The sequence below is a fragment of the Filicampus tigris genome, chromosome 6, assembly GCF_054856515.1.
Source record: "Filicampus tigris isolate MCC_2025a chromosome 6, RoL_Ftig_1.0, whole genome shotgun sequence".
Classification (NCBI taxonomy): Eukaryota; Metazoa; Chordata; class Actinopteri; order Syngnathiformes; family Syngnathidae; genus Filicampus; species Filicampus tigris.
Window position 1 is genome coordinate 11097255 of NC_141222.1, and position 26517 is coordinate 11123771.

General features: G+C 42.8%; 2 protein-coding genes across 4 annotated transcripts; both read right to left on the bottom strand.

The window, feature by feature from the left end:
- Positions 1–369: 369 nt before the first annotated feature.
- gpr78a (G protein-coupled receptor 78a) lies at positions 370–4138 on the bottom strand. Its single transcript, XM_086033962.1, has 3 exons — positions 3278–4138; positions 3084–3197; positions 370–1183 (listed from the first exon to the last, which is right to left on the bottom strand). Exons 1-3 carry the CDS (start codon positions 3952–3954, stop codon positions 943–945), a joined length of 1032 nt encoding a protein of 343 aa, XP_085890088.1. The 5' UTR covers positions 3955–4138; the 3' UTR covers positions 370–942.
- LOC147145766 (serine protease HTRA3-like) lies at positions 4003–26186 on the bottom strand. Of its 3 annotated transcripts, XR_015087214.1 has the most exons (8): positions 26038–26186; positions 23081–23303; positions 22240–22434; positions 22101–22133; positions 17290–17434; positions 17152–17202; positions 13235–13379; positions 4003–4144 (listed from the first exon to the last, which is right to left on the bottom strand). XR_015087214.1 is itself a non-coding variant. In XM_086033964.1 (7 exons), exons 2-7 carry the CDS (start codon positions 23279–23281, stop codon positions 4125–4127), a joined length of 645 nt encoding a protein of 214 aa, XP_085890090.1. In that variant the 5' UTR covers positions 23282–23303; positions 26038–26186; the 3' UTR covers positions 4003–4124. The 3 variants fall into 3 exon arrangements, 2 of the variants coding, with proteins under 2 accessions (XP_085890090.1, XP_085890089.1); XM_086033964.1 differs by lacking the exon at positions 13235–13379; XM_086033963.1 differs by lacking the exons at positions 4003–4144; positions 13235–13379 and adding an exon at positions 15835–16596.
- Positions 26187–26517: the final 331 nt, after the last annotated feature.

Sequence of the window (26517 nt, forward strand, 5' to 3'; positions counted from 1 at the left end):
ATGCAGATTGAGGAATTTATTTCTATTTTGATTTTTTTTTTTTTTTTTTTTTTGCCATTTACCATAGCTGTTTTTATTGAGTTACGTTGTGTTTGAATGAGAAGATCATTGGTTACCATCATCCACTGTCTCATTTTTGTCACACTGATGATTGCAGAAACTCACCACGATGTGCTTGCATGCAAACACAACTACTCCAATCACAGGAAAGGTCAAAACACTACTGAGGTCTTCTCAGGCTGAGTTTCAATATGTTGCGCAATGGCGCTGTTGTGAAAGCATAGTGAAAGAATGTCAAGTAAAAAATTGCTTTAGACACATAAGAGCTCTCTACCTATTCACACACAGCGGTTCCAAGACTGGTTTGTTTTTACTGGAATAAAAGTGACAGTTTATTCATGAAACATGTATTTGTGTTGCCATGTGGTACAATCACACAATTTCAAACGTATGGGACTGGACACAATATTTCATGTCAATTCAATTGTTGTCTGAGTCTACGTAATGTGATTTTATGCACATGAATACCAATTTCTTTACAAATTCAACATAACTGGAAGCATACAGTACAATAACATTTATGATGTAATTGCATACTGTATAATGTGTACTTTTGCTTGTATGAAGAAACCCTTGGCAGTGCTTCTGAAGGCAAACTGATCATCCCTATGGAAATCAACAGTCAGGAGTTTAAAAGGATCTTTGGCACACATCACAACAATGCATGCCTGCATTCAGCAAACACTGTTACTTGTCCTTGACCAAAACCCCCCAAAAAAAGGTCACACTGTGTCTTCACAAAGCACGTGACCAAGCCCTCAGTGAAAGTGTCCTTGAGCAGCGTACAGGTTTCCTTCCATCTGCTCGAGAGCTACTTCAATATAAACATTGAAACAGAAGGGGTGCAGTTGGCGCCTCATTAGAAAGAGCTGCACACTCAATTCACGTTGTTCTGGCGGAATTGTCTTCTGTGGTATCAAATGTGCTGCTCCAGCTGCTGGCAGACAGCAAGTAATGATCCTTTCTCAAAAAGCGGCCGATGACACGAACCAGGACCTTTCTGTACTGATGCCGCAGTAGACAGTAGACAAATGGATCGCTTGAAGCCTTCGCGTAGCACAGACATTTCGTGGTGATGCCCCAGTACTGTGGGATGTGCACGGAGGGCAACAACTCCACTAACCTGTAGGAGAAAAGAAGGGGTTGTATTGTATTGTAATTTGTACTGGTGTATCATCTATTTCTACTAGTTTGCTTATCTCATGTAGCTAAATAAGTTAAATGACTTTTCAGTTATTATAGACCATACGGCAAATAAACATACAGTTAAATTAATACCGCTCTGACTGCATGGTTTTGTCTTCATTATTTCCGATACAGCGCTTGTACTTGATTGTGTTATGATGTGCAGGTGTACCAAATGTCTTGGTGAGGATAATGGAAGAAAATGTTGGTTAATTAAATATTCAACTACAAGTATTTGTGCTCCATTTGAATAATGCCAAGCCCACTCTTTGAGAAGGACTGGAATAGCCCACAGTAAATCATATTGCTGTAAAAAATGAAAGCATAATGTTGTAACCAATAACATGATTTGAAATAATGTAAATTTAATTTCAGACAGTATTATTTCTCCAGACTGCATATTATGTTGCACTGCAAAGCTATGGTATTTTATTTCATAGAGTTCAGAGCCGGACTGGAAAAAAGTTGAGGGCTAACATCAGATTTGTTGTTTTATCAGCGTTCCAATAGCATAAGAAAATGATTTGTCCTTTTATGAAAAATCACACACAAAAAAAGAAGAACATTTGAAAAGCGTCAAAAATTTTGTTGGAGCTCTCTTTCTTTCTATATTTGTATTTGTCACATACCAACTTATAGCCTAGCATAAATTTAAGCGAAAGTGAATTTTATTTGGCGAATGGTCTTCAAACTGGAATGGACACAAAATATACATTAAGAAGGTTATTTATGAAAAAAAAGGTTTCCATTTTTTGTTGCTCTTCCTTTAGAATTCTACGAAAACAGTCTTTTGCACAATTTTAAACTATCCTGGTATTACTTCTAGACCACTCAAATTAACGGTTTGTCACAGCAGCAAAAAAAAATGTTTTTAAATTAATATATACTGTAAGTCTTTTGTCAGTTTGTTGTTATATAATAATAATAATAATAATAACAACTAATAAACATGATTTTAAAAGTGCTTTTCTAGACACTCAAAGATGCAGTACAGGTTTAAAAATGCATATTAAATAAAAGAAACAGCTTTTGTATATGAGGGTGTCAACATGTACAAACCAAGTAGAATTTAAACATTAAAAGCCATTAAAAGAAGAAAAACGTTTTGGTGAAGAGTTTGAACAGGGGCAGACTGGAGTGTGTTTCAGAGGGAGGGGGCAGCTAAAGAAAGCTCTGTCGCTCCAGGTTTGGTGTTTAGTCCTGAGTGGCGGTGGTGAGTTTGCATCAGCGGAATGAAGGTGGCGGGATGGAGAGAATGCTGATGGAACAGGCCGGTGAGGTGGCAGGGTGCCAGCTTGTGGAGGGCTTTGTAGGTGAGGAGAATTTGATGCATCGGGGACAGGGAGCCAGTACTTTGAATGTACTGTGATTTGTTAAGGACTTTGGATGAAGAACTATAGAGAGTGCTGTTGCAGTTGATAAATGAATCCTTTTTCATCTCACTAAACTGTAAATATTTTGGGGCATTCATTTGTGGAGTATGAAGTAAAATATGTACCTCCGAATTGTTTCTGAGACTTCATGTTATAAAGTTAATTATTACAATTGAGGAAACACAAAGTAAAAAAAAAAAGAAAAGGACAAGAAATATGCTCAAGAAATAGAAAAGCTAACTGTAATGGGCCCCAATTTAACACCACTGCTCATACCTGTATTTTTCTTTCGTTGACGGTTTTAATGTCAAGCTGAATGTTGCTATAAAAAGATTACTAAAAGAAGAAAAAAAAGTGGTGGCCGAAGACTTTTGTACAGTACTCATCCATCAATTTTCTTGTCAGCTTTTCCTCTTTAGTGTTGTGGGTACTATGTGAGTAAACTATTACAAAGCTGGTAATTACCTTGTTATAACATATGGTGAATAGCAGAAGACGAAGGAACCTATGAAGATGCAAATTTTCTTCGTGGCCCTCTGTCTCCTCTTCTTCTGTTCTGCCAAACACCTTTCTTTCACACTAACAAGACAAAGAGAACCTCTTCAATGCGTACTTACCACAACAACAGACAAGCAATTAGACTTCAACTGATGCTGTACCTGGGATGAATGTCAACCAACAGCAGCAGAGTCTGCACCGTGATGACGTCGATCCTCTTGCAGTGGGACTTGGCCACTCTCAAAACTTTGAGGTAGGAGAAGCACAGCACTGCCAGGCTGAAGGTAAAGCTGCTGCAGTGGAGCAGCACGGTGAAGGTGGCGTAGGCGGCCAGCTGCGGCCTCCCCTCTGCGGCCAGGCGAACGGTGCACGAGGCGTACGTGTGGCTGTAGCCTCCCCAGTCCATGAGCAGCTGGGTCAGAGAGAAGGTCAGGGACTGCAGCCACGAGTAGACCACCATCAGGATGGCATCCCGGTAGCGCATCTTAGTGGAATAGTTCAGAGGAAACATGACGGCGATCCATCTGTCCAGGCTGAGAGCCGCCATGCTCAGCATGCTGTTGGTGGTGAGGAAAGTCTCGGCAAAGCTGACCAGTTGGCAGAGCAAGTTCCCGAAGGGCTCTGCGTTTTTGGCCACCCCGAAAAAGGTGGCGGGCATGTTGATGAAAGCGAGGAGGATGTTGGAGAAAGACAAATTGAGGACAAAGATTCCCGGGACGTGGGACCTCAACTCGGAGCTGTGGGTGAAGCAAAGCAGCACCGACATGTTGGTCACCAAGGAAACAACAGCCATCACCACGACGGACACTTCCAGGAGGAACTCGGGGATGGTCATCATTCCAGGCTCCGCTTTGCCAGCACTTGTGAAACAAAGTCCTACATCTTTGAGATTGTCATCGGCTGAGACGGATTGCCACACAAAGTGCTCGTGTGAAGCGCTGTCCAGTGCTGAAACACCAAAACGGATCCTTTCTGGCACGTGCTGCCTCAGCTACTCCCAATCATCGTTTACAGCGATTGTGGACTAACTGCGGGAAAGAGCAGAGGAAAAGTGTGGAGACGGTGGCTTACTCTCTCTTTTTCTATCTCGTGCCTCTCAAACATGCGCACTAGCCGGCGCCTCCTCTCACGCTGGAGATGCCGTGCGCTCTGCACGTGCAGTCTCTTGCTGGCTCATGTGACGCTTGAACAATATTCATGCAAGCAGCGCTTAATATGGGCTTGTCAGGGTGTTTGCACCCTCATTTGGGCGGTTTTGGAGCTGACTCTCGGAGGAGTGCAGCAAGAAGCTTCGCAATGTATAGACACGCAAGGTATGCATTTGGAGCTGGATGAAATCATCTGATCTGCCTTTGCATACGTGATGATCAAATATGACATAAGAATATGTTTATTCCTTAGAGTGGCTATACATGCCCTGCACCATACTAAGCGTTTGTTTCTAATATTTTATCCCTGTCATGTATCAAAATAAGAGAAGCAAAATATTAGGAAATTACAAACACATATTTTAAAATGACAACCTCTGACAGCGTCAATAATGTGAGCAATTATTTTAGTAAGGCAAAATCTTTTGGTACAGCTTTTGTCTTGGATCAGGCGTGCCTAATTTTGTGGCCGAAGACTGGATGTGTAATGTGTGTGTTCATGGCAGCTAATCTAAACAAGCAATTAAACAAAACATGAGAACATGGCCACAACTTAAGCGTGACCATGCTGACAGATCCAGTTGAGGATACAGCAAGCGAAATGTGGAACCGCGCTCGTCTCCGTGGCAACGCAAAATCTCTGGTGGGCTCACAACTCTTTGAACTTCATCCACTTTAGTGTTGATTTGTGCTGAACTAACCACTTGCCAACGATTGCTCCTACCGAATATCTACATCGCACGTCAATCTGCGCTTGTGCTTTTGGTGTTCAGGAGATTGGATTGAGCATGGACGTGCGCTTGTGTGTGGCTGAGCTCATGTGCATCACCTCAAGCATTCAAGTGTGAGCGTGCTACAGCATGTGACTGTTTTGGCGGGTTATTTCTTGTGGCACATTATGTAGCACATGTATATGATTGTTGGAAGGCATGAAGTCCCTTCCAAGCACCTGCCCAGATGTTGTGTTTTTCCCTGTGGTCCCCCCCCCCCCCCCCCCGCCCCCATAGGTGCCATTTATATTCAATCATTAACAGGCTGTTACCAGATTTATCCTCGCCCTTTTATTTTTGTCAGCCACTATCCACAGTGGAGCAGTTGTCCTTGTGCATGTCAACATAATAACTGCAGGAAAAACTTCCTTTGTTGCTAAGAAGAAAAATATCAGGGAAAAAGTGAGGGATGACAAGAAATACCCTCCCCCTCCCCTGAGTGGGAAGGAACCCTCTGTGGTCACATGCTTCCTCTGGCTTCTCAGAGCCGAGGATGCGGTTATGCAAGCAACACAATGCTGATGGCACAAGCACTTAAGAAGTGCTGTTAGGGCGGCGAGGAGTCCAGCCAACAACCTGCCCGTGGCCGTATGACTCGATGCATATGCTGAGTATGCCGGGCCATTACATAACAGCGCAATTCCCACGGTCGTCACGGCAATATGGAACTCATGCTTCACTTTAGTCCATTGCCTGAGAAGGATTTCACACCGTCCACCTGCCCTGCACGCGAGTCAATCTTAGCCCACCTGCAGGTGCTGTTTCGCTCAGCTCAAGCAGCCGTCACTCACAGGTTTTACGATTGGCACCTGAGAGTCACGCTTTTTTACAGGAGCACCCTCCAAATCTCTTGGATGAGATTGGGATGCGTGTGTGTGTTCGGGGGTTCCCCGATAGACAGTAGATGAGCGTTGGGTCTCAGCTCTGTGTATGAACCCCGATTCACACAGACGCTCACATGTGCAGACATACACAGATGCACTCGTTTTCAGCCACGCTCGCTGTCACTCTAGCTCGCCCGCCCTGCCTCGCTCTCCCTTGCTACATCCCTCCCAGTCACGTGCCGATAGTGGAGGAGTCTGACTGTGGAGTGGCTGCGTGATGCTAATTCAAGATGAAAATAAAAATAACATGCACAATGCTCTACGTTTGCTGCTGGTATGGACAAATGCACTTGTGTATTGTCGAGCTATCTATTGGCAGTATCCATCTATAGCATCGGTGTCCAAAGTTTGGCCCACGGGCCATTTACGGCCCATTTTTTTAACAGGCCACAAATACTAAAAATAACATTTGACAGGCTCGCAAAACTACAAAATTATTTAATAAAAAAAACAAAAAACAAAGATAGGATGGGGGCAGTGTGAAAAGGGTGGGTGTTGAAATCGATGGGTGCGATATCCCTGACACTGCTACTACTACAACTAATTAGCAAATTGGTTTTATACAATTGTATCTTTTTAGATACAAGCAAAGATGCAAAAAACAATTTTAACAACTAAAATAGGAACAAGCCTTTTCTTTATAACACGCCGGTGAATGAAGATGCTTCAGTTTCAGAATCAGAAATGGTTTGCTCCACTTTCTGCTTATCAAGGACCTGCTTTTGTGGACATATCACATTCATGATCCTCAAATAAACATTGCTTTGAAGATTGTCAGCGTTGTACAGATTGCTCTTATTCTGGTTCTGAATGTGAAAATGTCACCTGCCTCCTACTGCAGGCGAGGATCTACGCCTTACGGGCCATGCCAAAATACTGAAAAATCCTAAACCATCTTCCCGATTGCTCATAACAAATAGCTGTGATGTAGCAAATTTTCTCCATCCATCCACCCATATACTTATCTGGGGTCTAGTCACGGGAGCAACAGCTTTAACAGGGAAGCCCAGACGTCTCTCTCCCCGGCCACTTCATCCAGCTTTTCCGGGCGAATCCCAAGACGTTCACAGGCCATCTGTGAGACAGTCTCACCAGTGTGTCCTGGGCCACCCCCGGGGCCTCCTCCTTGTGGGACGTGCCCGGAACACCTCACCAGGGAGGCAGCCGGGAGGCATCCTGAGAAGGTGCCCGAGCCTCCTCATTTGACTCTTCTCAGTGTGGAGGAGCATACACTGAGGCCCACACAGGTTTTATCTCTAAGGGAGAGCCCAGACACCCTGCAGAGGAAACTCACATAAGGCCGCCTCCAGAATCTTGTTCTTTTTGTCACGACCCACAGCTCATGTCCATAGGTGAGGGTAGGAACGTACATCGACCGGTAAATAGAGAGTTTCGCCTTTCAGCTCAGCTCCTTCTTCGCCACGACAAACCTTTACAGAGTCCGCATTACTGATCCACCTGTTGATCTCCCTCTCCATCCTCCCTTCACTCGTGAACAGGACACCAAGATACTTGAACTCCTACACTTGGGTTAGGATCTCATCATCACTGATCTGTTGAGGGCACTAAACCCATTTCCGACTAAGGACCATGGTCTGAAATCTTGAGGTGCTGCTTTTCAACCCAACCGCATCACACTCAGCTGCGAACCGCTCCAATGAGAGTTGAAGATCATGACTTGATGAAGCCAACAGTACCACATCAGAGCAAAAAGCAGAGCTGCAATGCTGAGGACACCAAATCAGACGCCCTCAATGCCTTTGCTGGGCCTAGAAAGCCTGTCCATAAAGGTTATGATCAAAATCGGTGAAAAAGGGCAGGCTTGACAGAGTTCAACCCTCAATGGAAACGAATTCGACCTACTGCCTGCAATACGGACCAAACTCTGATATCGGTCATACAGGGACCAAACAGCCCATATAAGGGGGTTCAGTACCCTGTATTTCCAAAGCATCTCCCACAGAATTCCACAGAGAACATGGTCAAATAGCTTCTCTAAGTCCACATAACCTAAGTAGTCTGGTTGGGCAGAATCGCATGCACCCTCTATAACTATGCTGAGATATGATTTCCTGAAGGACCTATCTCTCCAGCACCCCTGAATAGACTTTATTAGGGAGGCTGAGGAGTGTGATACCCCTGTAATTGAAAAACACCCCCCGGTCCCCCTTCTTAAAAAGTGGGAGCGTCACCCACCAAGGTCTGCCAATCCAGAGGCTCTGTCCCCGATGTCCATGCGATGTTGTAGAGGCGTGTCAACTAGGACAGCCTGACAACATCCAGAGCCTTTAGGTCCTAAAGGTCCTCCGGGAAGACCTCATCCACCTTGGTCTTTGTCCCAGAGGAGCATTTTAACCACCTCAGTGACTTCAACCCCAGAGATAGGAGAGCCCACCTCAGAGTCCTCAGACCCTGTTTCCTCAAAGGAAGGCATGTTGGTGGAATTGAGGAGGTCTTCGAAGTGTTCCGCTCATCAACTCAAAACATTCCGAGTCGAGGTCCGCAGAACCCATCTCCAGTACTGTATACACAGTAAGGCTGCACTGCTTTCCCCTCCTGAAATGCCGGATGGTGAACTAGAATTTCCTCAAAATGGTCCGGAAGTCATTTTCCGTGATCTCACTAAACTCCTCCCATGCCCGAGTTTTTGCCTTGCTGATTGTCAAAGTTGCATTCCACTTGGCCAGCCAGTATCCTTCAGCTACCTCCGGAACACCATAGTCCCCGATATAGTTGCGCGGCAAACAAAAGCAAGCGCGACAAGCGGCACTACCAAATGTTTTCGACCGGTCTTAACCTAGCATAATACTATCGCTAGATACGCTAAATCTATCAAATACACATTGTGTGTGTGTACAATTAGAATAAAAGAGTTAACATACAACGCTTCACAAAAACGCCACTTAGAACCCAGAGTGCCTTTTGTATGAAAATATTTAAAAATAGACCCGTTTGTTGATACTATGTATAATAACACAACGCGCCCAATGTTACAAGTAATACGACAGTTAAAAAGTAGGCATTTCATTGTGAACTGCGGGAAGCAAATTAGCAAATTATTATAAATTATTTTAAAAATTATATAGCTGGCCTCTATATTCATTAAACATGAGACGAGAGAACCGTTTGGTCCAGTGTCTCAGCGGCTTAATTTACAAGCACGGCCTCCGTTTACATTATGGACATAACGCCCCACGGAGAAGGTTTGACAGAACGCAGGTCCTCCCTCGGCAGTTAAACTCATCTCCCACTTCTTGCTCGTTAAAAATACTCTGCATGGCATTGGTTTTTAATGTCACATATGTGGCGTGTTTCATCTCCAACTGTAAATCATTCCTTGTCCTGGAAATGTTCATTGCCCTTGTGTGCCTCCATGCCTGTCCTTGTGCACACAGGGGCTTGACAAAACTTGCCAAAGTACACTTTTTGTAAAAATTGTGGAATAACAGTGTGTGCCTTTTTTTATTTGCTGTTTCTGGTCAGCCCCTTGCAAATATTTGCTGTAAATTATGCATTATTGTTTTTCTTTGTGTCACCCTCGTTTTCCAGTGTCCAGCAGTAAACTGCGCACGTTGTCTTGTTAGACCCAACATGGATGTACGCATGTGTTGAAAATGGTGCCATAAAAGTGAAATATATCAATATAGGGGTGTATTTTACAGCTCTTGTGCATTTTTCCAAGTTAACTAATTACAGCTAAATTTAATGAAGCCTTCTTTTAAATGAATCTCATGAACTTTTATTTGTGGTACAAGTCTCTATCCATTGATATCCTTGCATGGGTTGTATAGGTCGTATTCGATCATTTTCTCTCTTTTTTGCTAGGCATTTGGCACTAGTCCTCCTGCCTGATGACAATAAATGACAAGTAAAAAAGTGAAGCCGGACTGACTGAGGTTCTCCAGTGAACTGCCCAAAATTCCTCTACAGTCCTAGCTATTCGCAACAATGCACAATCTTTTCGACTATGACATGTTTTTTTTGTTGTTGTTGTGTTGTGTATGTGTAATAATATCAGCATGTGATTAATCTTTTATATGGTTTCACAGTCATAATGGCCCTCCGAGGGAAACTGTAACCAATGTGGCCAACGACAAAATTAGTTGACACCAACAACTTGGTATGTGTCAAGTATCTCACAACAGCCTTTAATTCACTAAAGCTCAATTTAACCTTGACACAAGTGGAGTGTAACAGTGAAAAGAAAAAAAACGAATTAATCGATCTGTTCCTTTATCTGGATTTGCACCAAAACTTAAATATGTATCTTTTTTTTCACATAATTCCGCTAACACTGCGATTACTTGGGTTAGACTCCAGTTCAACAACGGTGGATGGCTGCATGGATGGAGTAATAACTTAATAACTACCTTAACAATCAAAGAACAAACAGTCAACAAAATTCTAAACATGATGCAATAAAGATGAATATCAAAATATTCAATAGCACAAGTATTTAAGTACAAGGTCGACTGACCAATCCACTCCCACAAGTTTCTCAATGATAAAGTGAGGCCTTGCAGAGCCTACAGCACAGTGGCATAATATGACTTAACCACAAAGATAGGTTTGTCAACAATTCCATAAAGTTAGGAAGTAACCCTGATGGTGATGTGTTTTTTCACCCATAGTGCTTGAAACCACTTTCAAACAAAGACAAGTGCAAAACAAGTGGAATAGCACATACCAAACTTCTCAAACAATGTCACAGACCACTGATATGAAATTAAAGTTGACATGCTACTTCCTCCAAGAAAGCAGTGAGCTTATTATATTATCTGAACCTCTGTTGTCATTGCAGTTTAGGTAGGTGTGTTTCGTTTCCCCAGCAATCACCGCTCCCCTCTTGGGTTAAGATAGCACTTTTTTTTTTCACGCGTCTGTCTGCCAAATATTTTCTACAGTCATCTATGCATCTGTTTCTTGTCTTGAACCTTCTGGGAAATGTGTCTTGGGAGGTCTACCAAGAAGTAGTACTACTTTCACAAAAAAAAAATAAAATACAGCTAGGCCATAATATATTTCTGGTCTGTGGATAAAAAAGCCGGCAAAAAAATTACGACAAAAAAAAAAATAAATAAACAGAACCCGGAGCCCAGCATGTAGAAAATGACTATCATTGTGTTTCTTCAAGCACTCATCTCACTACCCAGGCAACATGTCCACGTTACCAACACATTGCAACACCCACACGCTTATCGAATGAATTTAACCAACACTTACAACTATATTGCTTATGCAAATGCAGGCACACAACCCACGCAGAGGTCACATAATAAAAATGTCAGTGAATTATTTAAAATCCTCCAGAATGCTTAAAGTAGGAGGAGTTTGGAAGAGAACTGTTTAGGTTTTGAAAGAGAGACATAGCAGTATGGAGAGAGGGATAGAGAGATTGAGGCATCGAAAGCATGAGTCAGCAGTCTGCCAGAAAGGAGGAGTTGAGAAATAGAGCAAGGCCTCGAAGGATTTAGTCAACTCGGAGTTCTGACAAAAGAATTTCTGGCCTCACTTTACTCTGTGTGCATGCGCACGCGTTTGTGCGTGTGTGTCATTTCGAGGCCATCCATTTGTGAGGAATTTGTTCGAAACCAAAGTAAAGCACGGGCTTGTCTCGCTGTGAAAAGATGGTTTCGCTCAAAGCAAAATAAATACTTTGACATCAAACATACGACAGTATTTTTGGATGCACACTGAGAAGTTGAGGGAGGTAATTATTCTTTTTATATTCTATTTACAGGGCAGCACATTGGATTGCTCATCTGACACACATTTCTTAGGTTTAAGGTGTGAGTGTGAATGGCTGTTTTTCTTTACTGTATGTGCCCTGCGATCGGCTGGCGACCAGTCCTGGGTGTCTCACCCAAGTCATTCGGGATAGGCTCCAGCTCACCCCAAAACTCTTTTGAGGATAATCATGATAAAAAAAATTGATAGAGATTATGTTTAAAACAGAGGCAGCTACAAAGCAAAAAAAAAAGGGGCGGACTGGTTAACACATCTGCCTCACAGTGCAGAAGCCGTGGCTTCGAATCCGGTCCCAGTGTGATCTCCTTTGTGACAGATATCACTACACCTTCAAATGGGTTGACAGAGATTCCAGCGTCAGAGGCAGGTGATCCAGTCCTTTAAAAGGAAAGTCAACCCAAACACATTTTTTTACCAAGAATATTTTCTATGCAGTGGTGGTCGACTGGTTAGCACGTCCGCCTCACAGTTCAGAGGTGGTGGATTCGATCCCGGCCCCGTCCTCCCTGTGTGGAGTTTGCACGTTCTCCCCATGCCTGCGTAGGTTTTCTCCGGGTACTCCAGTTTCCTTCCACATTCCACTAAAACATGCACTCTAAAAACAGTTGGGTTAAAAATAACTTAATTTTGGGTTAAAAATGGACGATCCACTAATTGGGTCAGTTTGACCCACTTTCTTGCGTTCTTTTGTACAAAACAGCCCAATGTCAGGGACCCATTCTTTGCGTTGTTTTCTGGCCAAACAACCCAGAGAGTTGGGTCAAATTGACCCAAGTAGTGGATTGGTCCATTTTTGACCCACAATTGTGTTATTTTTAATCAAACTGTTTATAGAGTGTAGGTTAACTGAACACTCTAAATTGTCCCTAGGTATGATTGTGAGTGTGAATGATTGTTTGTCTCTGTGTGCCCTGCGATTGGCTGGCAGCCAATTCAGGATGTACCTCACCTACTACCTGAAGTCAGCTCCAGTGCGATAGGCTCAAGCACGCCCGCGACCCTCATGAGGATAAGCAGTTTGGATAATGGATGGATCGATTAACATGGGTGAGCCTAGCATGGCACTGAACACATATATCATGCTTCCATAAGTGGAGAAAAAATGTAGATTAAAACAGTGTTTTTCAACCAGTGTGCCGTGGCACGCTCATGTGCCATGAGAGATCACCAGGTGTGCCTCACGAAATTATCCAGTGTCATTTATTTTGACAAAAGAATATATATTTTCTATTTAAAAAGCTAAAAAAGCTATTTATGCCAACCAGGTATAGTAACGGGCGAAACAATAAAATGTTCTTCCACGAGATAACAGAAGGTACATAATGACCCTGTATAGCCAATTTTTGTGAATAGTTTTGCTAAGTGGTGTGCCGTGAGATTTTTTTTCCGATGTGAAACATGTGCCTTAGCTCAATAAAGATTGAGAAACACTGGAGAGCACTCAACATATGGGCTCACTTAGTATTTTCCAACACTAATTGAGCAGCCATGGAGCCACATTTTTAAGATAGGGTGCCTTTGTCTGCGTTCGACTGTGAGCTATAGGTGATTGTGTGTGCATGACTCACCCAATAGAGGCAGATGCTTTAATTCTGTCCTTCTGTCATGTCAGATGGCTCAGTCTGACTCTTTCCCCAAGATGTTCCATCCCATGATTGTCTCACTGAATAATGTGTTCCTTGCTGTAGGCTACTGCTGAGTGCCATGTGTCTTCTAGAGGAGCATAGAGGTGAGATTTATTTACTAGCATCAATTAAGCTACCGCTGGTGGTCAGAGGAATTTTGCCAACACTCTGCTGTAAATGGATGTTTTTCTTTCCAATATCCATCATAACAAACCAAACCATCCATTTTCAGTGGTGGACCAACTGAGTTTGGGTAAGAGGCGAGATACACTGTGGAATGGTCGCCAATCACATTCACATCTATGAACAATTTACTGTCTTCAATGAACCTAGCATAACATGCATGTTTCTAGAATGTGGGCCGAAGCAAGAGTAGGGGAGACCGGGGCATAATTGTGACATTTGTGACATTTCTGTCTATAACTTTGAGCTCTTTTGACGTAGGGTGTTTAAAGCGCTATCCAAACTAGCTTCAAGTGTTTACTAATAAATGGTAGGGAAAATACTTGCGTAACACTCACAGATGTGCATGATTTCATCACAAATACAAGGAGTGGAATGAATGAATGTTGCAATTAACACCATGGTCTGGGTCAACTGCAACAAACCTCGGGGTGAAATGTAAAATTGTGAAGTAAAGGCTACGATATTGAGTTGACTAAAGAAATTGAACTGAAGAAAACTGCCTTCAGACTCACTTGATTTGAAACGAAATAATCAAGATTTATTATTTTATTATTATAATTTAAATTGTAAAGCTTTAACTTTTTAAAATGATCACTTAAACAACATTCCTAGAAAATCACAATGTCTCATGACTGGTGAGCTATTTTTGGAACAGGCCTGCAGGCGCCGCAGGTAGATCACACGAGTTGTTTGTTGGTGACTTCTGTCCCAGGATTATTGGGGACACAAACCCCCCAACCATGATAAGGTGACAGCTTAAGGCGGGTTTATTACAATGCATTATAATAACATAATTCTCTGCAGGGATTGGACAGCTTTATAGAGACACACTGCTTGTGAATATGGTACTTTACTAGAAGCAGATTTAGGGAGCAAGAAAAAAAAAAAAAACCTGACTGTATAATTTGACTTCCTGAGTTATAGCCATGTCAGAAAGCGGTTTGCACGGCCAATATACCATCTATTGGGGACTATGGGAATGATGAATTGAACTCTGCAGTCCGTTTTTATGGGCCCTACACCTTTACAGTACTCATTTTGGTCTCTAGATGGCTGTGCATACATAGATCAGAGCCCAGAGGTAAACTTTCCCATAGAGTGAAGATTCAGAAACCTGATTTTACACTTTTTGGGTGGTGGTGGTAGGGGGTGGTGTACCTAATCAGCCAAAATGTTAGCAATGTGATGCAGTTCAATCCCACACCACTACAAACCACAACAACAATAAGCCTCTCTGACAGTGTGAACCAAAACAAATGCTATTTTTAAGACTTTTTTAAAGTAAATCTCTTGGCTGCATATTCTTAGACTGTGCAAGTGTGTATATGCTGTAGGTAGTTGAAGAATTTACACCCCGTCTGGCAAGCTATGTGGGAAAAAAAAATAATTGAACATCTCTTTAATAAGGAATTTTGTCTCTTGAATGTGTCTCCCATGTTTGCTCTGGCGCGCCGCTATGATTATACGTATGTCTTTTGCCATACCAAAAACACCACAAACACACGCTCACACAAAGCGCTTCGAAGCACACACACACATTGCAGCTCGGCCTCAGGGGGGATGTATAACATCGAAACTCCTACAGGGCAATGTGGAAGCAATTTATCCAGCGTGGGACTCACCCAGGGTTGTGGTGGCAGTTGGGAAATTCGGGCCGACTCCTGAACCGCAGTTCCATTCAAGGCTGACATGGCCCAGCGATTTCTTTTTTTTAATAGGCCCTAATTTCAATATAATTTTCAAGACACACAGCCATCTTCCACACAAAACATAACTGTTCAACAAAAAGCTACAGGCTGACTTATAGGGTCGTGTGCATGCACAAGCGCAGCGGGCACATGCACGCCAATATACTGAAGCACATACAGCTGGCTGAGTGCGCTCGGGCTGAGTAGTACTATGTTAGGCACAGCAAAACAGTAAGTCTGTTTAAGTGTGTAAGTAAGTAAGTTTGCAGGCTGCAAATTGTGTTCATGCTTTGTCGGGCAGTTGCTTGTTGTTGTTGTGCGACCAACAAAGCAGCAGAGTAACGATATCTGAACGCATCATTGTTACTTTCACATGTGGTGCGCAGCTGTGGTATCATTTGCATTTACAGTAAACGTTATCCTTTGGAAGATCTATTTATTCAAAATCAAAGCATACACTTCAGAAAAGACCATTTTTTAAATCATGCATTGTTGTATACATTATTTCATCCTGGCATCATACAGTAGGGGCTGCATGCACTGCACTTAACAGGCAGTCATAGATGTTTTGTACTTGGCGATTCAACTTCACGATAAAAAACCCTTCCCCCTCCCCCTCATGGCCCAAAAGACTAAAAGCCTGATTATGTTAAAAATACATGTACGAATACATTTGAGTTCATACCTTTTCAATATCAATCCATCTATTTTCTCTAGTGCTGGACCTCATTTGGGTTGTGGGTTTATTTGGGTGAATTTGGGCAAGAAGCAGGGAACAACCTGGACTTGTCACCATGGCCACAGGGCACATATACAGTAGACAAACAACCTTTAACACTCACACCAGTGAACAATTTAGAATCTTGAATTAACCTAACATGCATGTTTTTGGAATGTGGGAGGAAGTACCTGGAGAAAGTCCACACAGCATGGTGGGAGAATGCAAACACCACACAAGGGGGGCTGAGCCAAGATTTGAACCTATTACCTCTTGATTGTGAGTTAGATGCTCTCCCCATTACGCTACCTTTATATTGCATGCTTAAAGTAGTTGAAGCCACATTTCTAATCCTGGTCTTTCTCAGCAAAGTAGTCCATCCTGTTTGTGTCCTCGCTTTGGTATCTGTATGTGTGTGTGAACATACTTTTCTGATTGCGTATGACGTGTTGCACCAAAACACATCTGCTGATGTCAGGAACAACCAACTTGTGATATTTCCGTGCTGCTGCTACACTGAAGCAAGCAAACACACAGCTAATGCTACAAAGTCCACTAGTGGAAAAAATATATATAAATAACATCCTGTTCTTTTTTCCAGGAAATGTCAAAGTAATAAAAACAGCATACACGTATGGCATCACTGTATCGTCACACTCAGGTAATTGTGAGCAGTCTAATGCCCAATAAACGTCTCTTCCCTCCAAGAACCCCTGAGAACACAGTAGAGTAATTAGTAAATGCTTGAAGAGGGAAATCAACGCAAACATATTTTTTTCAAGAATGTGTTTCCAGCAGGCCCACTAGTTGAAATACGGCATTCTGATTAATATTGCATTTGTGGAATACGAGTTCAGCATCAAAATCCCCCCCTTTTTAGCCATCTCAAGGGGCGGCCATTTTGTCACTTCTGTCGACTGAAAATGACATCACAACTGCTCAGGGCTCAGGTAACGACCAATCACGGCAGACTTATTTTCTGAAGCTGAGCCGTGATTGGTCGTTACCTGAGGCCTGAGCAGTTGTGATGTCATTTTCAGTCGACAGAAGTGACAAAATGGCCGCCCCTTGAGATGGCTAAAAAAGGGGGGGATTTTGATGGCTCAAAGCGGGTGGATTAACTCTTATTCCCCAAACGCAATATTCATCAGAATGCCTTGTTTCAACTGGTGGGCTTGCATAGAACATATTCTTGGTAAAAAAAAAAATGTTTGGGTTGACTTCCCTTTTAAAGGACTAAATAGAAGTTTCAGGCTTGTGGATCTCACCTGCTTCTGACACTGGAATCTCTGTTAACCCATTCGAAGGTGTAGTTGTATCTGTCACAAAGGAAATCACACTGATAAGCTGTAGTGACTACTTTATTAGGAACGGATTTAACTCTTCATAGGTAATGTATTTCTTACCTCGGCTTTCTTCAGAATTTGACTCCAATTCAAAGGGATCGTCAATCTGTGACTCTGCAAGAAAACGTCTGATTCGGTCCGAGGGTATGGCAAAGGAGATGCCTGCTGTCACTTTTAAAGTGTTGATGCCTATCACCTCGCCGTCCTGAAACAAATACAAAGATGAATGATGTCACATGATTAGGATGTGACTTTGTCCTAAATAATGACCACCAAGGCATATTTGTATATATATAACAACTGATCAAATAATAACAACTGAGGTCAAATTCATTAGTTATCCATCTACTGCATTTATAGTGTTGCACTGCTTATGTTCTGGAGTATTATGGGTAGGTTGGTGCCTATCCCAGCTAACACCAATGATTAAAGGGACAGTGGGGCCCGGGATGGCCATGTTTTCACTAACAAGTTCATTTTATATATCATTTGATCAGGAAAATGAAAAGAGTTGCCATTTTCTATTTTATCCATTCATTTTGGAGAAATTAGGAAATAAGTAACTCCATGAATAATGCCTCTCATTAATTAGGCCAATGGCCGCGCCCCCTACCGTTCTATCCTTGTTTAGCCGGAGTCACGGGAGGAACCGATTCCAAACTCTCCATTGGAAATCATTGTACTTTCATTGCTTATAACGTCCAAAAACGGCAATCAATTGGCACCAAAATTTATGCCCACTAATGCCCACTTTAACATATCAAATGGATGAACCTCTCCGTGTCTGATTTATATGAGAATGAGGAAATGTGAACGTGAGCAGAGCTACATAGATTTATGCTGGGACGAGCCCTGCGATTGGCTGGCAACCAATTCAGGGTGTCCCCCTCCTACGCCCGAGGACAGCTGGGATAGGCTCCAGCACGCCCGCGACCCTTGTGAGGATAAGCGGAATGGATAATGAATGAATGAATGAATGCTGGGACGAGCGCACACTGCTTCTTTGCTTAAAAAAAAAACAAAAAAAAACACTGCTTCTTTGCTGATCACGGTTACGACTGGCGAGGCATTAAACACCAGTCAGGATATTTACAGATACTGAAGTGGAAATGAGTAGACGTGCACATTTGTTTGGATGAGGAATGGCCCCAGTTTTTTGACCTACAACGCGGCGTCCAATTTGGAACGTAACAGCCGAAATGGCACGTTCCAATGCGGCCACACTCGGCTGGTTCCTCGCTGGAACTTTTTGTTTGCTGAACATTGGCGCGTGTTCGTTGATGGCTTACCTCACTCTCACGCCGCTTCACTCACTCAGAAGGTGGCAGCTGCAAGCAGTGTCGGACACTGCACGCGACTGCTTGCTGTAGGCAACACCGCGACATGAAGACGCAGGCTCATGTTCACCTCCACACGCTGGGCGGACAGTAAGGAGCTAATGTTGTTGTGCTAACGCCTTTTGTTTTAACGGCCTGAAGCTAGTTGTTGCTATCAGCCATCCCGTTATCCTACCTTTAGCCGGGGAGGGAAGGGGGTGGGGGTATAAAGATCCAATCTGCCTGCCCTGCTGCTCGCTGCAAGCCGCCGTCTCCCTCCTGAGAGTTGACACGGGTTTAGCATAGCTAAACGTCCGGAATATAACCAGTCAGGGTTCATGTGCGCATTCATGCTCTTGTGCTTTCAGCTTTCAGCTTGTGAAAGTGGAGGAGCAATCTCCACAGTATTTTGGATTTTGTGGAGGTGATCATGATGAGATCACTTTTTATGTCAATAAATCCAAACTATCGTGCAGAACACTTTTATACTTTGACAGGTTGAAGTGGACAAGAGTAGTAATGTGCATTTGCATTTTGGTGGCGATCGGTCGCCGTTTTAGACAACAGAACTGACAAAGCGATCAATATTACCACGCTTGCCTCCCTCCCGTGACATAGACCGCTGAGACCGAAAACATAAAATAAGCCACGCCCCAAAAAGGGGCGGGGCAATTTGTCGTAAATCTAATCACAAAAAAAGTCTTTTGGGGGGGGCACTTTAGTACTGATGTCATTTTTACCGATTACATAAGTGCCAATGTTAAGATCACCCAAGTGTCACTTTAATATTGTAATGTGTCCCTCCTCGCCTGGGGCCTTTTTGACATGATTGGTAGTGTTTGTGTCATCCGCTCTTCACAACACGCCATAGAGAATCGGCATTCCCAGCATGCTTTGTTGCAGACACAAGTAACAATTGTGACTGTATGTAATGTGGTATTATGTACAGACAGGATGTCATATAGTTACTGTGGTGTTGTTTCGGGTCATATGTTAAATTTTTGCTACTTTTCGCATTCAATTATTGAGAAGAATGGTGGCGCCCGTAACCCATTGCGCCGCGGGACGTTCTATATATTCGCTATATATAGAACAACTTCAAAACATGCCCGGGCATGTTGTATACGGTTAGAAAACTGAGTTTCCGCAGATTTGAATGATACCAAACATTATAAGATACAATCATATTTGCAGGCTCGGCGAGCATTTAAGTCAAACAATCGCTAAAACAAAACAAAAATACGGAACTCACCATTTCAGCGTCTTAAATGTCCAAGACAATGTCATAATCCATCAAAAATGATCCCATTACGTTGACAAGGGTCCAGTAAAAGTATTCCAGTACTATAGTAGTTCACACCAAGCCTTACATCCATAAAGCCACATTATTAGCTGCGGCAATCGTTACATATTTCCATCAGATAGATATATTTTGGACATATTTCAAGTACAGCTTCAAATTTACTTTGGGGCGCACCTTTTTAGGCGTTCAGGTAAAAATGCCAGGTGGAATTTTAAAGCGTTTTAAGGTAGTGCAATCAGTGCTAGAGTATTATGATGGCCTACCCCCCACATACAAATTGGAAATGTAGTTGCAATGAAAAGGCAATAACACAGCCGTAGGTACTATATTTGCTGATTTTGAAACGAACCTGCCGGCCGCAAGAATTGGCTTCGCGGGCCGGAAGAGTTGCCTCTGGAAGAACATAAAGCAGCCGAACTCAACAGGAATTCTCCCAGTGCTCCAGATTGGCAAACTACTTTAGGACTGCTGGTGCTGTGCTGCAGATTATGAGAAATCCTAATTCTGTAATAAATATACAGTACAGCACTGTACTGTATAATACTTGTCGGAAAGAAAGGAAATCAGCACCATCTGCTGGATCTGGTCACCACTTGTTTTTAGAGTCTGAAAAACCACATTGTTTTATCCTGAGAATCAGGCATCTCCTTTTCTACACACCACCACATTATCGACTCTTTAAAGCGGAAGTCAAACCAAACATATTTTTTTTCAAGAATATGTTCTATGCAGGCCCACTAGTTGAAACAATGCATTCTCGTTAATATTGCATTTGTGGAATATGAGTTAAGCAGAAAGATCCACCTATTTTTAGCCATCTCATGGGGCGGCCATTTTGTCACTTCTGTTCACTAAAAATCACATCACAGATGCTCAGGGCTCAGATAACGAATAATCATAGTTCAGCTTCAGAAAACAGGTGAGCTGTGATTGGTCATTATCTGATCCCTGAAAGTCTGTCATTTTATAATCTGAAAAAAAATGTTCGGGTTGAGTTCCTCCTTAAGTATGTGTAAGAATAAGTAAAAAGACAATATTGTTGTAGAGTGTCTTCTCTCCTCATTGTGTGCATTGTTTATGAATGTCTCACTTGGTGTGAACCTGACAGTATGTAACTGTGATAGAAAGTGAACTCGCGCAAACAGTTACAATGTAAACAAAACGCCAGTTTCGGTTCATAATGGAAGTTGCACACATAATTCACATGGTGCATAGGAATAATGTGGATAACACTTGTTCTCATTAGGCTTGTGGGGAAGCTGGAGTCAAGGTCATCTGACTTTGGGAGGGATACTGAAACCCAGAACATCCCCCATGCATGTGTGGGTTTTCTGTAGATACCGCAGTTTCCTCCCACATTCCATAAACATGCGTGGTAGATTAACTGAAGACTCTAAATTGTCTGTAGGTGTAAACGTGAATGTGAGTGTGAATGATTGGCTATGTTCACATGGACACATTTATTCAGATAAAAAGTCTGATTGGAATAAAAATGCTTTATGTACACACTCGATTCAGAATATTCTGACCCGATCAAGTCCATTCCGATCAAGATTTTATTCCGAACGAGAGAGGTAGTTTATGTGAATTGTTAATCCGATCGGCGCACAAGAAAATACTTACACGTATACGCCTTTCTGTTATTTGTGGAAGCTAGTACAATACAATACAATTCTCTTTATATAGCGCATGAAGCAGAGCGGGCACAAGACTGAACTGCATCAGGTCAGTTCAGTGTACCACTTGCAGCTCCATTAGGAAGTGTTCACTCGACGTAACAGCGCAAACGGAGAAAAATATGAGAAATAACACTACCGCTTAAAGATGAAATGGACAGAAGTTGCTACGGCTTCTTCTTCTACTACTACTATTTCCGGTATATTTGGTCAATCTGCGCATTTTAAAATAATTTGTTCCAGTTGAAAGTGTAATGCATGAAAATGCAAGTCCTAATCGGATCAATATTTTAGTGTCCATGAAAACAGTGCATCCGATCATAATTATAATCCGAACTCTGCTCGTATTGAAAAAAATGTGTCTATGTAAATGTAGCCACTGTTTGTGTGCCCTGTGATTTGCTGGTGCCCAGATCAGAGTATACCACGTATTTCGCCCAGAGTCAGCTGGGATAGGCTCCAGTACACCCACGACACTAATGAGGATAAGCCTGACAGAGAATAGATGGATGGATGAATAATAATTTGTATTTACAGTACAATGGGGTTTTTTGAAATCGCCCATATAATACTCACCAAGTTAACAAGCGGCCCTCCAGAATTTCCATACTTGTCACATCAGTTGATAAAAGAGAGAAACAGCCACAGTAATCATTTAGGCATGTCTGCAGTCAATCACAATGTTATGAATGTGTGTGTGCGTGCATACACTAACATTAATGATGGCATCGGTCTGGATATAGTCGATGTCAGAGTCATGGATTCCCAATTCCTTGCCATCCCTCTGTGCCGTGCTGACGATGCCAGTGGTGACTGTGTTCTGCAGGGCAAAGGGGCTGCCAACGGCCACCACAAACTCACCTGGTCTGAGATCAGATGAGCGGCCGAGAGGCAGCACAGGGAGCTTCTTCTGCTCACACATCAAGACAGACTTTGAGCAAACATTGAAAGGCAAAGAGGAAAACTGACACATCACGAATGTTAAAGAGAATTGCTGGGAAGGAAGCTTCGAAAGATGAAGTATGTGAGGTACGGGTGTGAGACTACACACATTAGCGTCACAGTCCTGCTGTTTATGGACATAGTACTGTGAGCTTCCTGAAGGTCTAGCAAAACACTTTCAGAACCTGGCAGTGGGAAGCATTAGGGTCCCCAACCACCGGGCCATGGACCGGTACTGGTCCGTGGGCTAGTTAGTATAGACAAGACAACACGTAGGGACTGAACAAAAAAAAACGGAGCGGTGACGTCAAACACTACACGTGCTGGATAACACCTCCGTTACGATGTCGTTGCTAGAGCAAACTTTCAAATAGATCAATAATGTGGCCCAATCTGAACAGGGCCAAATCAGATTTGGACACTTGCTAAAAACTGTGTGGAAAGTCAGCCCTAAAAATTGGACTTGAGGAGTAATCTGATTGGAATCAGATATGCCTGCATTCTGAACGCAGCCAAATTACAACAACTAAGTTTTGCATAACAGTGAGTGTATTTTTAATCATTTGTTTTTATTTGTTTCAGTGCCATTTCATCAAAAATGTTCTTTTTTTTACCTGAGGGTTGATCTTGATGGTGGCAATGTCAGCCTTCCTGTCTATTTCTCTGACCACAGCCTCATACACGTCCCCGTCATGGAGCTGAACATGCAACTGGAGCCGCCCCATCACCACGGCACTGGTCGTTATCACGTGAGCATTGGTTATTATCAAGCCAGGGGGGGTCACAATGAAACCGGAGCCACTGGAAAGATGCATGTGGTGGCCAAAGAGAGGATGTCTGGGGAAAGAATAAAGACTCAACTCAACCAATGTGCAGACGTTTACAATCGCGAGAGATGGCCCCAAAACTTTCAGAACTTTCTTCATCTTTATACTAAGTTCAAAAGGTCAGTATCATCGCAAAGCTTGCGAAACAGAGAAATTGACAACATATAATAATGATGTCAACCATTTTACATTAATTCTAATGTTAAATTGGAAAATTCTGTACACAAAATATGCATAAATAAATAAAGAGCGGAGAACGAATAAACGTTGCACAAGTTGTTAAAATAGAAAGTAAGAAATAAAAATAGCACAGCAGAGGCATTTGTAGTCCGTAAGAGTCCATGAAATTAGCATGGAAGCCACACAAAGGTTATAAGACTGATCTGGTGCCAGTCACATGCAAGCCAGCGGCGGTGTGATCTTTTTATGGTCGTTTGTTAATTGTGCATTTTGAGAGATGTTCGAGATTTATACCGTGCATGTGTAGAACTACGCGATCAATGTGATAACTCTGAAGCCTTGGATAATGTGAGCAGTTCAACAGCTTTTCCGGTTGCGCAATCATAGCATATTCACACAATCTGCTCGTTGAGTGGTGGATACACACATTATGTACACTAAGCACTTAGAAGCATTTGAACGTACAATTGAGATGTGTCCTTTTCACCGTTATTTAGGATATTAGTCATCTCGTTAGCAAATTCACAATTCAACTTCCATCCATCCATTATCGATACCGCTTCTCCTCACAAGGGTCGCGGGGCGTGCTGGAGCCTATCCCAGTTGTCTTCGGGCAGTAGGCGGGGGACTCCCTGAATTGGTTGCCAGCCAATCGCAGGGCACACAAAGACAAACATCCGCACTCACAATCACACCTAGGGGCAATTTAGAGAGTCCAATCAACTGACCATGCATGTTTTTGGAATGCGGGAGGAAACCGGAGTACCCGGAGAAAACACACGCAGGCACGGGGAGAACATGCAAACTCCACACAGGGAGGCCGGGGCCGGGATCGAACTCACGACCTCTGAACTGTGAGGCGGACGTGCTAACCAGTCGAGCACCGTGCCGCCCACAATTCAACTTATAATTGTTAAATTATTATTGTTTTTATGAATGACTGTAGTTTCAATATAATGTTCTTGGGTTCAGTTCTTCTTGGGTAAAAGACATGTTAGACTTTCTTTTTTTTAAACCTGATCTTTCATTATTCATGCATAAACATGGTCTGATGAGGATATAAAATTATTTGCACAAAAAGAGTATGCACATATTCAAGTAGATAGATTGATGAATTAAATGTGTGCATCAAACACAAATTTGTACGTATACACTGTTAGTGAATGATGCCCATTATCTTCTCAAATTCTGATTGTATAGTGGTGAACTTCCCTCTAAACATTATTTGATAACAAAGAATGTTAAATTGTTACTTGAAACATCTGGTAAAGTTACTAAAGATTGTGTGATGGTGACAGGTTCACTGGAGCGGATTTTTTTTTTAATTAATTTTTTTGTCAAGGGGACGGACAACTGGTTAGCAAATCCGCCTCACAGTTCTGAGGTTGTGGGTTTATGTCTAGGGTTCGACCTTCCTGTGTGGAATTTGCATGGCCTCCCATGCCTGTGTGGGTTTTCTACAGCTACTCCAGTTTCCTTCCATATTCCAAAAACATGCATGGTAGGTTAACTGAAAACTCTAAATTGTCCATTGGTGTGAATGTTTGTGTGTCTATTGATGGCCTGCGATTGGCTGGAAACTAGTACAGGCTTTACACCGCCTCTCATTTAACTGTTGTACCGCAAGCGATTTTCTAATAATACACGATAACAGAATTCAGGACTAGACTATATCTTCTGAATGAATATGCAGGCTCGGGCTGTCCAAAGTTACTGCAGCATTTCAAACTGCTGACAACCTGGACATTTGCTATATACAGTAGTTTACTTTTTGTTGGAATGCCAAATGTACCCTAGGTCGCAAAATAAACCTGCTTGCTCATTCTTATTATGCTTCTTTGAAGTAATTTCCTGTGTGTCTGTTTGACTGTTTTTGATTGGCCAGAGGTCTAATAAGCAAATCAGTACAATCTGATTTTATACTGCATATGAAAGTCACCATGTATTGCAGTGATTCTCAACTGGTTGGTCAGGACCCAAAAGTAAGTTGTGAACCCATTTTGGGTGGGTCATAGGCAGTTATCAGGGGTCTTTGGTTTACAGTGGTATGCGTCCAAACGCAAAATTAATCAGAATGCCATGTTTCAACTAATGGGCCTGCTGGGAACATATTCTTGAAAAAAATATGTTTGGGTTCACTTCCACTTTAAAACAACCTAATTCACAAACCGTAGTAAAATAGCTCCTTGGTTTGCATTTTTATGTATGAAAAGTGCTATCTATTTAAATAAAATTTGATTTGATAAAAACAACTATAGGATAGACTACAGACTCATGGCTACAGATTGCAGGGGGTCGAGGAGGCGGGGTTGGGGGCAAGGTTGACTTTAGGATGCGGGGGTCCTTTAGGAGATTTACCTATGGGGGCCCCATTAATTTGGTGCTATATGGTTGTTCTTTAATGCGCCCTACCTGTTTGCAGAAATTCATTACAATAGTGGGGAGGGGAACAAACAGTTACCAGTAAAACATAGTCGACTCGTTTAGTCAGCTAGTCACTAGTTGATACGTGGACAATTCAGAGCAAGGGGTATCGAATAAATGCTCGAACGGCTTGCGAGTACCTGCACTTGAAAGAGTACACGGTCCTACGTGCACTTGTCGGACTGCCGTTTTCCTTTTCCTCTTGTGGTTGGCTGCTCTCATCTTACAAACATTTCCATACGTTTTCCCGTCACTTCCACACACTAAATGTCCCACCTTACAGCGGCAGAGCCCCTTGGAGCCTCGTCGCACGCAAACCTTGCTGCCCCTGCAGGGCACAGGCGGATTGGGGCTACTAGGGTCGCTTTCGCCCTCTCCAGGAGCGCACACCGTGCAGCAGTTGCATCGGTCAAGGACGTATCCGGCTGCACAAACAGAGCTCGGACAGAAGCTCGGGTCGCAGCGGGAGAGGCAGCCGGCACGGTCTACGCCTCCGGTGAGGTAGACAGCACAGAGAAAGGCTGCTGTAAATAAGAGTTGCTGGATAATCATGCTGAAGATGCTGGTAGACTGTGACATTAATTTCAGTTAAATACAAAATTTAAGTTCTCGGGCCCTGG

Excerpts from the sequence above, each read along its gene's own strand:
- gpr78a (XM_086033962.1), bottom strand. The coding sequence starts at position 3,954 with ATGATGACCATCCCCGAGTTCCTCCTGGAAGTGTCCGTCGTGGTGATG. Across the intron at positions 3,198-3,277 it reads TTGGTTGACATTCATCCCAG|TGTGAAAGAAAGGTGTTTGG; the intron begins GTACAGCATCAG and ends TTGTCTTGTTAG. Across the intron at positions 1,184-3,083 it reads TCACCATATGTTATAACAAG|GTTAGTGGAGTTGTTGCCCT; the intron begins GTAATTACCAGC and ends TTTCTCCTACAG.
- LOC147145766 (XM_086033963.1), bottom strand. The coding sequence starts at position 23,281 with ATGCATCTTTCCAGTGGCTCCGGTTTCATTGTGACCCCCCCTGGCTTG. Across the intron at positions 22,435-23,080 it reads CCATCAAGATCAACCCTCAG|AAGAAGCTCCCTGTGCTGCC; the intron begins GTAAAAAAAAGA and ends ATGTGTGAGCAG. Across the intron at positions 16,597-17,151 it reads GATTCCAGTGTCAGAAGCAG|GGGTTCTTGGAGGGAAGAGA; the intron begins GTGAGATCCACA and ends CTGTGTTCTCAG.